The 16,930-nt window shown below is 39.4% G+C and overlaps 1 protein-coding gene across 13 annotated transcripts in view; it reads right to left on the bottom strand.

Annotated features, from left to right (window-relative positions):
* Positions 1 to 4,282: 4,282 nt before the first annotated feature.
* LNX2 (ligand of numb-protein X 2) overlaps positions 4,283 to 16,930 on the bottom strand; it is a 92,064-nt gene continuing 79,416 nt past the window's right edge. For 12 of the 13 annotated variants that reach the window (XM_003413953.4, XM_064275316.1, XM_064275318.1 and 9 more), the window contains 4 exons: positions 16,190 to 16,367; positions 12,584 to 12,815; positions 8,790 to 8,948; positions 4,288 to 6,797 (listed from right to left, as the gene is read on the bottom strand). In XM_003413953.4, the coding sequence (XP_003414001.1) occupies positions 6,662 to 6,797; positions 8,790 to 8,948; positions 12,584 to 12,815; positions 16,190 to 16,367 (705 nt within the window). In that variant the 3' untranslated portion in view covers positions 4,288 to 6,661. Of the gene's footprint in view, positions 6,798 to 8,789; positions 8,949 to 12,583; positions 12,816 to 16,189; positions 16,368 to 16,930 lie in introns of all 13 variants that reach the window. The other variant, XM_064275326.1, reaches the window with a different exon arrangement.

The following is a 16,930-nucleotide window of genomic DNA, read 5'->3' as shown; positions in this document are numbered from 1 at the left end:
TGACCTAGATGTCCCCTGAAAACACAGTCCCTAGACCCCTACCCCTGCTACTCCGTCCCTCGAAGTGTTTGGTTGTATTCAGGGCACTTCTTAGCTTTTGGTTCAGTCCAGTTGTGCTGACTTCCCCCGTATTGTGTTGGCCTTCCCTTCACCTGAGCTAATTCTTGTCTACTTATCTAGTTAGTGAATACCCGTCCCCCTCCCTCCCCACCCTTGTAACCATCAAAGAATGTTTTCTTCTGTGTTTAACCTTTTCTTGGGTTCTTATACTAGTGGTCTCATACAATATTTGTCCTTTTGTAGCTGATTTCCAGATTCATTGAGATGTTTTGCTGATTCATCATTGTGTACTATTCCATTGTATGAATATACCATAATTTGTTTATCCATTCATCCGTTGATGGGCACCTAGGCTGTTTCCATCTTTTTGCTATTGTGAACGGTGCTGCAATGAACATGGAGCACATGTCTATTTGTGTGACAGCTCTTATTTCTCAAGAATATATTCCAAGGAGTGGGACTGCTAGATTGTATAGTACTCCTATTTCTAGCTTTTTAAGGAAGTGTCAAATCTATTTCCAAAGTGGTTGTACCATTTTTCATTCCTACTGGCATTGTGTAAGTGTTCCAGTCTCTCCACAACCTCTCCAACATTTAGTATTTTATGTTTTTTGGATTAATGCTAGCCTTGTTGGGGTGAGATGGTATCTCATGGTAGTTTTAATTTGCATTTCTCTAATGGCTAGTGAGCGTGAACATTTCCTCATGTATCTGTTAGCCACCTGAATGTCTTCTTTGGTGAGCTGCCTGTTCATATCCTTTGCCCATTTTTTAATTGGGTTAGTCTTTTTGTGGTTGACGTTTTACAGTGTCTTGTGGATTTTAGAGATTACACTCTGATTGGATTTTTTGTAGCCAAAAATTTTTTCCCGGTCTGTATGTTGTTTTTTTACTGTTTTGGTGAAGTCTTTTAATGAGCGTGTTTGATTTCTAGGAGCTCCCAGTTACTAGTTTCTCTTCTGGTGTTTGTGCATTGTTAGTAATGTCTTATATACTGTTTATGCCATGTATTAGGGCTCCTAGCATTGTCCCTATTTTTTTTCCAAGATCTTTATCATTTTAGGTTTTATATGTAGGTCATTGATCCATTTTGAATTAGTTTTTGTACACGGTGTGAGGTATGGGTCTTGTTTCATTTTTTTGTAGATGGATATCCAGTTATGCCAGCACCATTTGTTAAAGAGACTGTCTTTTCCCCAATTCATGGACTTTGGGCCTTTGTCAAATATCAGTTGCTCATAGGTGGATGAATTTACATCTGCATTCTCAATTCTGTTCCACTGGTCTATGCAGCTGTTGTTGTACCAGTACCAGGCTGTTTTGACTACCATGGCGGTATAATAGGCTCTAAAATCAGGTAGTGTGAGGTCTCCCACTTTGTTCTTCTTCTTTAGTAATGCTTTACCTTTTTGGGGGCCTCTTCCCTTTCCATATGAAGTTGGTGATTTGTTTCTCCATCTCATTAAAAATGCCATTGGAATATGGATCGGGATTACATTGTATCTGTAAATTGCTTTGGGTAGAATAGACATTTTCACAATGTTGAGTCTTCCTATCCATGAGCAAGGTGTCTTTCCACTTATGTAGGCCTCTTTTGGTTTCTTGCAGTAGCGTCTTGTAGTTTTCAAGAAGGGTTTTTAAAAAAGAAAATATGCTCGCCCAGAGAGGATGGTAAAGAGTTCCCAAAAGAGATGATGAAACTTGAGCCAAAGCCAACATGGACACAGACGGGAAGGAGACTCGAGGTGCAGTAAGAGAATCACAGTAACATGTACTCTGACTTACAACACAATTTCCATTTGATGGAGCATCAAGCGAGCACTAAGCTGGTCTGGCTGTGGCACAGGATATGTAAGGATGGGGATGGTGGTTTATATACGGAGGCGAGGAAGGTAGGAGATAAGGTTAGAAGGGAGGGCAGAGGCCAGATTAGGAAGAGCTTTTTATGTGTAATGAGATTCATAATATGGAGAACAATCCTCTTGCAAGTGGGAGGCAAGAGAGAGATAGGGAGTGACTCATGACAGGGCATATTCAAGTTAAGCCTTCAAGCATGGGGATGCTGTGAACGCACAGAGAAAGGAAGGCATTACAGCTACAGTAAGTAATGTGAGTATGTGTATGGAGATCTGGGGAGTCTGCTGGAGTAATGGATGGTAAATACAACTGTGGAGTTATCTGGAAGGCTGTATTAGGGGTCAGATCACAGTGGTGCTAGACTGAACCTTATTTACTAGGAAATGGGGAGACAATTTTCTTTACTTTAATTAAAAAAATTTATGTGGGCATGATCAAAGCGAGGAGCGCTTGCAACAGTTAAGTGCTCAGCAGCTAACCATAAGGTTGGTGGTTCAAACCCACCCAAAAGCTTCATGGGAGAAAGACCTGGTGATCTGCTCCTGTAAAGATCATAGTCAATAACTGGTGTATGTTTTGCTGTGTATATTCTCAACAACAAAATAAAAGTTAAAAAAAAAAAAAAAAAAACCCAGGCTAAAGGACGAATAGTGTATGTGAACCATGGTCTCATCTACCCTGAGACCAGAAGAACTAGATGGTGCCCAGCTACCACTGATGGCCCTTATAATCAGGTCATAGTAGATGGACCCTGATAGAATGGTAGAAAAATGTGGAACAGAACCTCAAATCCCTAAGAAAAAACAAAACAAAAACACAAAATGAAACCTACTGGACTGGTTGAGACTGGAGGACTCCCTGAGACTACCTGGCTCGAGATATTCTTCAAACCTTGAACCGGGACTAACCCGAGGTCATCTTGTAGCTAAATAACAGACTGGCTCACAAAATAATGAGTATCACCCATAAGTACTGTGCGCCTTTAAAAAATTACCTATGTGAAACCAAACAGTCAACAATTACTTTAAAACAAAGATGAGAATGTAAGAAAAAGTGTTTAATGGGAACCTAAACTGCTGTGTAAACCTTCACCGAAAACACAATAACATATTATTAAAAAAAAAAAAAAGATTACCGTCAAGAAAACCCTATGAATACAGGACAGGTCAGCACAACTGGACTAAACCAAAAGCAAAGAACTTTCCTGAATAAGCTGAACGCTTTGAAGGCCAGCATAGCAGGGGCGGGGATTTGGGGACCATGGTTTCAGGGGACATCTAAGTCAACTGGCATAACAAAATCTGTTAAGAAAACATTCTGCATCCCACTTTGGAGAGTGGCATCTGGGGTCTTAAATGCTAGCAAGTGGCCATCTAACATGCGTCAATTGGTCTCAACCCACCTGGAACGACGGAGAATGAAGAACACCAAAGACACAAGGTAATTATGAGCCCAAGGAACAGAAAGAGCCTCATGAACCAGAGACTACATCAGCCTGAGACCAGAAGAGCTAGATGGTGCCTGGCTATGACTGATGACTGCCCTGACAGGGGACGCAACAGAGAACCCCTGAGGTAGCAGGAGAGCAGTGGGATGCAGACCTTATATTCTCGTAAAAAGACCAGTCTCAATGGTCTGACCGAGACTAGAAGAACCACAGAGGTCATGGTCCCCAGACCTTCTGTTAGCCCAAGACAGGAGCCATTCCCAAAGCCAACTCTTCAGACAGGGATTGGACTGGACTATGGGATAGAAAATGATACTGGTGAGGACTGAGCTTCTTGGATCGAGTAGACACATGAGACTATGTGGTCAGCTCCTGTCTGGAGAAAAGATGAGAGGGCAGAGGGGGTCAGAAGCTGGCCGAATGGACATGAAACTAGAGAGTAGAGGGAAGGAGTGTGCTGTCTCACTAGAGGGAGAGCAACTAGGAGTATATACAAGGTGTATTTTTTTTTTTATGTAAGTTTTTATATGACAGACTGACTTGGTTTGTAAACTTTCACTTAAAAAAGCATGATAAAAATTAAAAAAAGAAAACCCTACGAGGCAGTTCTACTCTGTCACATGGGGTCACTCTGAGTTGGAATTGACACGATGGCACCTAACAAAGCCATAGAGAAAGTAGAAACGCTAATGCCAGGACTGCCTGAATGGGTAAATGCTGCAACAATGAAGGGTAGTGGGGACAGACTTTAGTGCAGCACCGTCCAATAGGAATATAATTGAGTCACATATGCAATTAAACCTTTTCTAGTAACCACATTAAATAAAGTAAAAGCAACTGGAGAAATAAAATTTAATAATGCTTTTTATATAACCCAATATATCCAAAATGTTATCATGCTGACACATTGCACCAGCCACTTTCAGGTGCTTCTTGCCACATGTCTTGGACGGCACAAGTCTAGAGGTATTGCACGGGTAGACAGTCCAAGAACCAGCACAGGTCCCATGTGCTCTGCTTCCAGGGATGTGAGTTAGGAGGGGGCTTGTGATCCTGAGGTTTCAGGCTTGGGCTCTTATATGGAACTGGTGCCGTGAACAAAAAGAAGTACCCCAGGAGGAGTGAACATCTGCTGTCCAAGAAAACAGACTACATCGCAATTACGGAAAGGATAACTTTTATTTCCATCCTGAATGATCATCACACCATTATTTAAACACATATGAAAAATCCTGAAATAATTTAAACTGAAGGCACAGAACAAATCAAAATATTTAACTGTAAATGCTTAAAAGGAGAAAATCCAATTATTTTGATAGTAATAAATTATGAACAAGTTTCTATCACCACATAATCATTCTGATCAAAAGCTGTAATTGTAGTTTGGTAATAAAACCTGTAACTTATGCTGATTCCAAGGTTTTCATGATAAAAATAATATTGAAAAAAATTTCTTCTTTCAAAATACTTACTATACCACCAGGTTCAGTGGAAGTATTTTATATAAACGAAGTAGCAGGTGGGATATTTGCTGATGGGTGGCCACTCCCCAGTAAATGAGACATTCTTACAAAAGGTTTAAAAAAATAGCAAAGTAGGTTATAAAATTCTATTTGGGGAGCAGGAAAAAACAAAAAACAACTCATTCCATGTCAATTAGAATACCAAAGGATTTCAATATCAAATTGCTTCAGGAGACAATCGTCACCTAACAGTAATATACTGTATGGGGTATCTCACTGTATCCTGATTACACGCTGACCTTACAGGAGAGCTAAGGGATTGAAAAAGTCAATAGCAATTATTGTTGCCATTTCTTACTTATTCAAAAGAGATATGTTTAAAAAGAAAATCGTTATAAAACTAACTGGGATAATCAGTGACATGCTACAGATACACCAAATCCCAGCAATGCCATTGCCACGTTTGCAAATAAAGTGGTCATGCGTCACCACAGACTGTAGTGTTTTGAAATACATTCTCTGACAATCAATACCATTTATTACAGAGGTCACTTGTAAATTAGCTCAGATTCTGAACGAGGTTTCTAAAGGAAACTTTTTCAAGTATGCATAATATTGATATGGTAATGCTATTTTCCTTTTATTCACTCTGTTATGTTCTTCCAAAGGAAAACCACGTAGAATAAAGGACAAACAAAATCGGCTGGTCATAGCTTTAAAAGACATTTTAAAAAATATCATATAGTCTAGTGACCAAGAGCTGACTAAAAGATATTAACACCTAAAACCTAGTATTTCAGATAAAAAAACAAGCAGAAAACTTCAGTCTCTTATGTGAAATCATTAAGTTCATAAGAAATAATGGTGAAAAGAAGGGTTTCTAAAACACTGAAAACTCAGAATAAAATGGTCTTTCTCCTACTTGGCTGTGATATACTGTATGTAGTTAATAGTAGTATGGTTTTACTTTTATCATCTAGCTTAATTGCATAAATCACACAAACATTTCCAGCCACAATTGCTGGTTAAATAAAATACAAACTCTAGAAATGATTTTTAACAAAAACTGCTTCAAAATTTTCCTATGTAACAAAACATTCCTTTGGAAATGAATCTTTAATGCTGTAGGTCTGTTCAAGTAAATACAGCTTTTACCATCTCCAGCACTAAACTATAATTACCTCCCAAATTATTTTTTGTCCCTGGATAACATTATCTTTTATTCTCTACTATTCTAATAATGATACATTATTTTTTCATAATCTCTTTCATAGTGTTAGCTGCAAGTCTTCATCACTTAGGAATACAAAGATATTAAAGAAGCAAAATAAACCAGAAAAATTACTTTATAAATACGATGGTTTTTTGAAATGTTGGCACCAAAGAAAAACAGAAAATGGTTATCACCCAAGTTTATAATGTGGCCATTTGTGGCAGTGGTTTACTGTCTGCACTAATACCAGCCTTGGCAGCTCTAGGACTCACTCTATGATTTCGTTTTTTAAAACAAAGAGCCACCAGCCATCCTATGCCCCAGGTAGCTCCGTCACAGTGTGCGTAGACTTTGCTCATTAGTACAGGTAACATTCTGACAACCGAGAGCCTGAATTCTGAAAATGTAAATTCAAAAAGGTTAGTGGAAGACTATGTCCAAGCTCAATGAAATGTGACTAACTTAAGGGAAACTGTTTAAATAATAAGGACAATCTTAGTGGTTTTTGGCCCTGCTTTTATACCAGCTGTGTCAGGAGCTCCCACTAGCCAGAAACACAATGGAATCAAAGGGTTTTCTTTCATAAGGGAAGGTGCTTGACTTAAAATCAATTTCAGAAGTCTACACAAGGCTTCCTGGCCAACAAATAACGGTCAGTGTTACTTTGTTCCTCTGCTCCTTCAGCATGGGGACTAACGCAGAATGGCTCATGCCCACCGTTGACAGGCCATTTACAGCTACAATCATGTCTCCACATCTGGACAAAGACAAGCAAAAACAGAAAGAAAGACACTCCTATTATTTTTATGGTATTAAAAACATTATCCCACTTGAAATTTGTTTAGCATGAAAATCACAATTTCTCTTAACAATTAACAGTTAATGATTAGGGTATATTAACCTGGAGACCACCACCCGTCTGTCAGTTTGTCCTACTGTGGTAGCTTGTATGTTGCTGTGATGCTGGAAGCTATGCTACTGGTATTCTGAATATTAGCAGGGTCACCCATGGTGGAGAGGTTTCAACAGAGCTTCCAGACTAAGGCAGACTACAAAGAAAGGCCTGGTGATCTACTTCCAAAAATTATCCAGTGAAAATCCTCTGGATCACAACAGAACATCGTCCAGTTTGCTTGTTTTGGACATGTCATCAGGAGAGATCAATCACTGGGGGAGAACATCGTGTTCAGTGAAGCAGAGGGCGAGCACAGGTGAGGCGGACCCTCGGGGAGATGGACTGGAGCAACAGCTACAACGATGGACTCTAACATGCCAGCAACTGTAAGGCTCACACAGGACTAGTCGAAGTTTCGTTCTGTTGTGCACAAGGTCGTCATGAGTCAGAGTTGATTTCATGGCAGCTATCTGTCTATTTTGGAGAAACACCTGGAGCAAATTTTAAGCCTACATTGTCTTTCTCTTGCCAATCAAGGCCACCCTGTGCCAAACCTCCTGTAACTGGTGGGTGAATTCCAAGGGCAAGTAGACCAGTTTTCACATGGTTGTTATTGTAGCTGAGGCAAAATAAAATTAGAAGAGTAAACCTGCTGCCTCTTTAAAAAATATCAAATAAAGCATTTTGAGGGGCTGGTTATCATTTCGACTGTTATTTCTATGTTCACTTTTAGAGTTCATACATTCAGGAGTTGAATTAAATTGAGGACAAGACCTGTACTTCCACTTCTTTGAGTAATTGATACTCACTATCCTCCAAGCAGAATGATCACAAATGGGTGATGCCTAGTCCTTGATGGAAGAACTATCTATATATAATGGTAAACATATAGGTAGCAAACCATTCGCCATTTCAATAATCACTGTGTAATAATCTTGACACGAAACCTTGTCTTTCTTGTCCCAGTGCCTGAGCTTTGAAAGGGAAAGCAAGCTGGGCATTGGCTGAGGAAGTACATTCCGCCCAGTGGTGGCAACCAGCAGTGGGGTTCAAGGCAAAGGCTCTGGAGTCAGAGAGTCCTGAGTTTGAACCCCAGCTCAACCACTTTCAGCTATTTGATCTTGGGGCAGGTTTCTTAACCTCTCCAAGCCTGTCATCTCATCTGTAAACCAGGAATAAGAGCACTTACCTCCCCTGGGTTGTTAAGAAGATTAAATACCACATGCACAGCACTTAACAGTGTGCCTGGCACGCATCAGCTATCGTACATTCACAATCAGATATTCTGAGACTTTACTGTATGTCAACTATTGTTATGGCTGCTAGGGATATAAGAGTGAACACAACAAAACCCCTCCCTCAGGGAACTTGCATAAAGCATAATGTCAGGTAGTGCTAAATGCCGTGGAGAAAAATAAAGCAGCGTAATCTAATCACAGGACTGGGCCTGAGTCAGGGTGCTTGGAAAAGGTGCTCAGGGCTAGTTGTTGCATCACATTGTATCCAATCAGGTGACTCAAGTCCAGTTCCTGTCATTAGATTAACAAAACACAGCTGTGACTGATAATATGGTACTGTTTCCCTCTAGATCAGGGGTCAGCAAATTTTGACTGTAAAGGGCCAGACAGTAAATATTTTATGCTTTGCACACCATACAGCCTGTCACGACTCCACTCTGCTGTTGCAGTGTGAAGGCACTCACTGTCAGTACACAAATGAAATGAGTATGCATATGTTCCAATAAAACTTTATTTACAAAAACAGACAGCAGGCTGGGTTGGGTGCTAACCCCTGTTCTAGATTGTGTCCATCACAATAAACATGTATCACATTGTTAAATACATCAAGACTCACTTTAATCTTCCATCATAATAAGCAGGTGTTCCCAGGACAATAGTTTTAATGAAGAAAGGCTGATTGGTGTGGTTCTCTTCATATCCACCAACAATACTAAAGCCCCAACTTCCCAAGTGGCTTCTTCGTAAAACTATATCATGGCAGCTATGAAGGGCACTATAAATGCGCACACAAATAAAGACAAAATTAATGTGGAGGCTTTTTCAGTCTGCTCATCTTTGCTGTAACTCCATACCATGTTATCAACTCTTAGAAAAAAAACGAAAAAGGGCTACTTTAGTTCTTTCTGAATATGTTATTTTGACAGCCCATTTTCCAGCACAGATGCAGTTCTAGGTAAACTCTAATTTCTCCAACTTTTTTTGTTCTTTTCCCAAGTGAAGACGTACACACACACACACACACACACACACACAAAGAGAGAGAGAACATGCTAGCTTGCTAGAACAAACCTGGTTACAAATTACACCTCAGATATTTGGAGAGAATGGTTTATGTGCCTTTCTTTGCTCACTGCATTGTCAACAAGGTTCTCAATTCTAGTATTCATTTGTATCTACAAAAATGCTAACTGAAAGGTCGGTGGTTTGAACTCCCCAGCCACGCTGCAGGAGACAGATGTGGCAGTCTGCTTCGTAAAGACTGCAGCCTTGGAAGTCCTATGGGAAAATTCTACTCTGTCCTAGAGGGTCGCTATGAGTCAGATTTGACTTGATGGCAACAGGAAAAAAAAAATCTATAAAAATAGTCACAAAGTGGAATGAACGAGATCTAGTACTGCTGATCTCAGCACTCAAATGAAAGAAGTTAATGACAGCTTTCCCCTTCCCCCTGAAGAGGTAACTACTCCCTTTGCTGAAGGCACACTACGTCTGCACTTTAATCTACACAAGGGTTATGTGGTGTGCTTTCCTCCTTCACTTAAAATGCATTCATTATAAGGCAGGCTCTAATTACCAAATTAGGGAACTCAATCTGGAAAACACTAACGATAATAATCGGTATTTTCTTCTTTTATATCATGGACATTGAGATGCTACAGTTAAAATGCTACTGCTTGTTTGGAGGATGCTGTATAGGGACAGAGGAAAAAAAACTTACACTTTCATAACTCTGTGGATTTGGGAATGAGCGCTGAGTAAACACTTAAAAATAAAATTAAAAAGCAGTTAAATGATTAAAAAAAAAAAACCCCTCTTTATAAAAATAAGGTTTCACTTTTAGGTAAAATTGGATGAATAGGCATCTAAGGCAAGGTTTTCTGTTTTTAATCTATCAAAAAATATTTTTTAATAAAGCCCATTGCATAAAGAAATATATAATGTGGTAGAATTTCAAATCTGGTCCAGTTTCTTAAAGAAATGTATAACGTGCTAGAATTTCCAATGTGGTCCAGTTTCTCAGCTCACTGGTAAGAAAGGGATCTTAGAAGAGCTTCTGGGATGGGGCGATGCCTCACGCACTGGCTTGGTATTTTAGGGTCATTGTTGGTTGTTCTCATCATCTTAAAAAACAAGCTCTTGGGTCACCCCTAGCAACCTCAGTGGAAGAACCCCCTTTGCAGAAATGCAGAGCACTGCGACCTTTAAGCAGGAGGAGACCTGTGTAAAGGGGCCCCTGCGTAAAGGACCGGCCTTTTGACACACAGTTGATGAAGGTAGATTTGTGTGCAATGGCATCCACAGAACAGTGGCCTTTTATTGACAGGTATTCCTTCCATATAGATGCTTTTTTTTTTTTTAATTTTTATTTTTATTGTGCTTTAAGTGAAAGTTGACAAATCAAGTCAGTCATACAAAAATTTATACACACCTTGCTATATACTCCTAGTTGCTCTCCCCCTAATGAGACAGCACACTCCTTCTCTCCACCCTGTATTCCCCATGTCTGTTCAGCCAGCTTCTGTTCCCCTCTGCCTTCTCATCTCCCCTTCAGGCAGGAGCTGCCCAATAGTCTCATGTGTCTACTTGATCCAAGAAGCTCACTCTTCACCAGTATCATTTTCTATCCCATAGTCCAGTCCAATCCCTGTCTGAAGAGTTGCCTTTGGGAATGGTTCCTGTCTTGGGCTAACAGAAGGTCTGGGGACCATGACCTCTGTGGTCTTTTTAGTCTCAGTCAGACCATTAAGCCTGGTCTTTTTATGAGAATTTGAGGTCTGCATCCCACTGTTCTCTGCTCCTTCAGGGATTCTCTCACACAGATGCTTTCAAAGACAGATTTTACTCAGCATTGTATTTCTCCTCCAAAACCTTTGTTATTCTTCCTGGCACAGCAGAAAATGCTCTAAACACAGAGGTAAACAGGCTGACCCCAAAACCAGGCTGGAATAGCCAATAAGGAAAATTGAAGGAAGCAACAGGGCAGGAGAATTTCTGCAGGACTCACTGGCCTCTACCTACCCCATTAGAGCAGGAAGGGGCAACTTCTCACCCATCAATGTGAGAAGGGAAACATCTACTATTTTAAGTTTAAGCTGCCAAGTCCAAGTATCAGTCACGTGTTTAACCAGATAAACGGGGCTCCCTCTGACAGCCAAAGCCTCACCATGTAGAGAGCACCTCTCTCAGTAGGAGTTTAATAGGAACTATGTAAAAATTTATGTTAATTGATTTTCCTTTGGAAAAAATAAATCTGTTTTTGTCATGACATAAACATATATGAAGTAAACTGTTTTTGTTATAAAGAAACATATTTCTTCACAAGGTTCAAATACAAGGCCCCCAAGGTCTCCCAAAACATGAATTCTATCACAGGTTTAGGCCTTTATAGATTTTTGTTTACTCAGGAGGACAAATCAGCAAGCTAGCAACAAATGAAATCTAGTAATATCCTTGCCTTTTCTTGTTATTGTTTATGTAAAAGTACTTTATAAACTACAAGGCACTAAAAAAATGCTAGCTGTTATTACAAACTCACTCCACATGAAGTCAGACAGCTCTGAAACTGGCACAGCCTTACTGGTTATTTTTACTTTAAAGGATCATTAATTTCCATATTTAGCTAAGAAGCAAACTGTCTCATCATAGCCCAGTTTTAGAATTCTTATTTACAGTAAGACTCTGAACTGGTTTGGAAAAAAAAGATAGCAAAGCACATTTTTCCTACCTCGATACCAAACAGCAAAACAATATTTAACGAGAGAAAGGCACATGGGCTCTGATGCCACCGCCGGTTACGAAGGCTGCAGTGACCCAGGCCCTAGTCCAACGCAGAATGTCTGGGCTGAGCAAAGCTGGCTGTGAGCACCAAACTCTTTATAAAGATTGTTCGAAGCAGCTACTCTTGAACACCAATGGCTTGGCTTAAAAGACTCTTACGCCCAATAAGAACCGAGTTTTAAATTCTGCTTTTTTAGGGAGAGTTAAAAATATAAGAAAGGGCTTTCAGAAAGGCTTCTGGAAGGAGGCAAGGCATATGCGCTGGCCTGATTTTTGTGGTGAAAAGTATATATGAAGTCTAGCATTCTTCAGAACGGTTGGGAAGTGAGGGGTTTTTTAAGCAAAGGCTTGAGCATCCAGTCTCATGGCTAGCCCATTTAAGACCCTTAGTAGAACGGACAGAATTGCTTTACTTGTTTTTTAAAGCAAATATAGACTTTTTAGTTTAGTTCTTGTCATTAAATTTACCTTTAAAAATACACCTAAAACATTACCATTTTCTTTTATAACTCGACTAGATGTTGCTACTTGTATTTTATCAAATCCTCCTACCCCCTGCCCCCTTAGCGAGTGAGGTGACTGTGTTACGTGCTGGAAAAGGCTGCGGGACAGCAGAAAAACTCTTAGTACCTTGGAAGCCCGAGCCACATGACCCAGGATGGGGACCAACTGGCGTCATACTCATTTTCACTGAAAGTGCTTGGCTGCTCTTCCATGATCTGGGTGGGCTCCTCCACAACCTGGACCTCAAGTGCTTTAAGGACAACAGCCGGGGAAGCAGCACTGGCTTTCAGCATAGCAACGGCCTCACTGTGACTTAAATTGGTCAAGTCAATGCCATTGATATTCAGCAACACATCACCTATTCAAGGGAAGAAACAAGAGGAGTGAGCTGAGCAGCCAAGCGGCCATTTCCCTGCCAGTCCTGTCATTTGTAAACGAACCCGCAAAGGACAGTTCCAGTGACTGAGATGAAGCAAAAGACCATTTTTACTGCTTTATTATTTTCATAATAGAGGGGAAAAAGCTAACTCATGGAAAACATTCCAAAACGATTCAGAAACTTAAAATGATTTCACAATCCCCAAGAAAACGTAGGGCTTGAGGCATGGTGATAAGTTGGAAAGTCCAAATGCCTTGTCCTAGTTTAGTGTGTGCAGACCCTGGCTTCATCTTTAATCTTAGAGCCTCAGTGATTTCTATAGTTCTTTCCTACTCAAAAACGATTTGATCTTTTGCTCTGAAGAAATGAATTTTTAATATATTCTATTTTATGTTTGCACAGTTTTATACATAAAGACAGTCCTATATATTTCACTGAGTGTAAATATATCAGAATCCATCCAGAGAAAATATCTGTGGGCTCACACAAAGAAATGAAACTTGTGATTTGAATATCTTCCCTTCCTTGAGAAAAGAAAAAGTGTCCATTGCTCTGCCAAGTAATAAAAACAAAACAAAACAAAAAGGGCAACAAGGATTATATTAAAGGTTAGGACAGAAAGGATTAGTTTTGAGGGAAGCAGAAATTTGATATCAAAAAAGCCTACAGCAAATCCCCTCCCCCAATTTGCCATTTATTTTTCAGGTTATTAAAGCAAAACACTCTCATTGTAGAAAACATACTAAAATAACTGGAAGGAAACCAAAATTACCCCAAATTCTATAATTGGGCAAATAAGGTTTTTTTAAATAACAGCTTTATTGAGATATAATTCACATACCATTCAATTCACACACACAAAGAATACAATTCTATGATTTTTTGGTATATTTACAAAGAGTTGTACAACTATTAATACAATCAATTTTAGAACATTTTTATCACTCTCCAAAAAACCTCTGTACCCACTAGCAGTAACTCTACCTCTCCCAGTCCTAGGCAACCATCTATGTACCTCCTGTATCTATAGATTTAGATATTCTGAACACTTTATATAAATTGAATCATGTAATACATGGGCCATTGTGACTGGCTTCTTAGCATAATATTTTTATGCTTCAGCCACAGTGCAGCATCTATTCCATCATATGGGAATACTACATTCTGTTCATCTGTTCACTGGTTGATGGACATTTGGGTTCTTCACACTTTCTGGCTACTAGAAAACTGCTGCTGTGAACATTCATGTACAAGTTTTTGCGTGGATGTATGTTTAATATTTTGAGGAACTGCCAAACTTCCAAAGTAGCGACACCATTTTACACTGCCACCAGCACAGTATGAAGGTTCTGATTTGTCGACATCCTTGTCAACACTTGTTATTATGTGTCTTTTTAAAAATTATACTCATCCTAGTGGGTGTGAAGCAGTATCTCATTGTGATTTTTAACTTGCATTCCCTCAATGACTAATGATGTTGAGCATCTTTTCATGTGCTTCTTGGTTATTTATAGATGTTCTTTGAAAAAAATCTAACAAAATTCTTTACCCACTTTTTAATTGGCAGTTACTATTAAGTTGTAAGAGTTCTTTATATATTCTAGCCACAAGTCCTTTATCAGGTATAACCCAAAACCCAGTGGTGTCGAGTCGATTCCGACTCATAGCGACCCTATAGGACAGAGCAGAACTGCCCCATAGAGTTTCCAAGGAGTGCCTGGTGGATTCAAACTGCCGACCCTTTGGTCAGCAGCCGTAGCACTTAACCACTACGCCACCAGGGTTTCCTTATCAGGTATATGATCTGCAAATATTTCTCCCATTCTGTGGGCTATCTTTTCACTTTCTTGATAGTATCTGTCACAGACTGAATTGTGTCCCCCCAAAATATTAACTTGGCTAGGTCATGCATGATTCTCTTGTATGATTGTCTACCATTTTATCTTCTGATGTGATTTCCCTGCGTGTTGTAAATCCTATCACTATGACGTAATAAATGGATTAGTGGCAATTATGTTGATGAGGCCTATAAGATTAGGTGGTATCTTAAGCCAATCTCTTTTGAGTTATAAAAGAGAGAAGCAGGCAGAGAGACACAGAAACCTCATACCACCAAGAAACCAGTGCCAGGAGCAGAGAGCATCCTTTGGACTTGAGATTCCTATGCTGAGATGCTCTCAGACCAAGGGAAGACAGATGACAAGGACCTTCCTCCAGAGCCGACAAAGAGAGAAAGCCTTCCCCCGGAGCTAGCGCCCTGAATTTGGACTTTTAGCCTACTGGGGTGTGAGGGAATAAACTTCTCTTTGTTAAAGCCATCCACTTGTGGTATTTCTGTCATAGCAGCACTAGGTGACTAAGACAGTGTTCTTTGCAGCACAAATGTTTATAATTTTGATGAAGTCCAGTTTACTTATCTTTTTTTTTGTTGCTTTGTTTTTGGTATCATATCTAAGAAGACATTGTGTAATACAAGGTCACGAAGATTTACACCTATCTTTTTTAGATTTTAAATTTAAGTCTTTGATCCATTTTGAGTTAATTTTTTATATGGTGTGAGGTAGGGGTCCAACTTCATGCTTGGACAAATAACTTTTAAGATTCATTTTTCCATATAAACTTTGGAAAAGCTACTTTGGAAAAACCAAGTATATGGAAAGTGCCATTTTTACCACACTAATGTTGGCTAATTACCATCCCCACTACGACCTCTGTAAATTGTATAATATTGATGGGGAATGTGAAATTGTGAATGAGTCTATCCCTAAACCACTACATTTTTATTAAGCTTTTCTTCTGCTCCACTTTCTTTTCCAAACCTGCCCCAAACAGATACTTTAAAAATAATATGCACCTGTTATAAAAATAAAAATGTGGAATACCAGAAAGTTAAAATCTTACCAACTGGAAACAAATATTGTTGGGATTTCAAAACATTTTGTTACGTCTAATTTTCTTGAATGATTTTTATATCCTTGATATCACACCATATAAACTATTTCACATTTTTTCCAATTAAATTTATAAACATTGTTTATATTTTAGTGACATGGCCCTTCAGAGTATCTAATCTGCCATAATGCTGGAAGCAGATGTCTCCTAGAGGGTCTTTCCCAACATAAAATAATTCAACAGACTAGGTAACTATTAGCAAATTCTAAAACTGTCATCAAGCGTCAACAATTTTCCTTTTTCATTAGACGTTTTTCTAATCTTATAGAAAGGTATTACACATTAAAATGCAAGCAACAGCTTAAAGGACTTGAAAAACTTTGTAGATACTCTTTATTTTTAAAAACGTGACTTTAGTTCAGGGAGAAGATGTGGTGGAATTGTTCAAAAGCCCATCTTACCTCGCTTGATTCTGCCATCTCGTGCAAGACAGCCATGGGGTGGCACACTGGTCACAAAGATGGGCAGTTCCCCACTCTTACTTCCTCTGCCACCAGCTACTGTCATTCCAAGAGACTCATGTGGCTCCTTCTTTACAGTAATGTGCTTTTCTTGGCATGTAACACATTGGGTAAGATCCTAAAAAATGAAACGAAAAATATGATTGGATAATGTACAATATAAAGTTGAAGTAAATTAATCACGTGTGGCATCTATAAAGTTATATTTATTCCTTACTGTAGAGTCTTTTTTTTAGGAAACCCTGGTGGGGTAGTGGCTGCTAACCAAAAGGTTGGCAGTTCAAATCCATCACGTGCTCCTTGGAAACTCTATGAGGCAGTTCTACTCTGTTCTTTAAGGTCACTATGAGTCAGAACTGACTTGACAGCAATGGGTTTGGTTTTACAGAGCTTAAGGAATACACAGTTTGTAATAGGTACAAACACTACACCAAACACTGTGGACAACACTGTCAAATTTTGGACCATTGTATTTTCATGACTAACTACTTACAGGAGCCTTGGTGGTACCATGGTTAAGAACTCGGGTGCTAACCAAAAGGTCAGCAGTTCCAACCCTATGGAAATCCTATGGGGCAGGTCTACTCTGTCCTATAGGGTTGCTAGGAATTGGAACCGACTCGATGGCACATAACATCTACTTACGGATCTTAAAAAACTCAGGGCTATTGCTATGTGGGC

This window comes from Loxodonta africana, chromosome 23 (assembly GCF_030014295.1).
Source record: "Loxodonta africana isolate mLoxAfr1 chromosome 23, mLoxAfr1.hap2, whole genome shotgun sequence".
Taxonomy (NCBI): Eukaryota; Metazoa; Chordata; class Mammalia; order Proboscidea; family Elephantidae; genus Loxodonta; species Loxodonta africana.
This window is presented reverse-complemented; position numbering and strand designations above follow the sequence as displayed.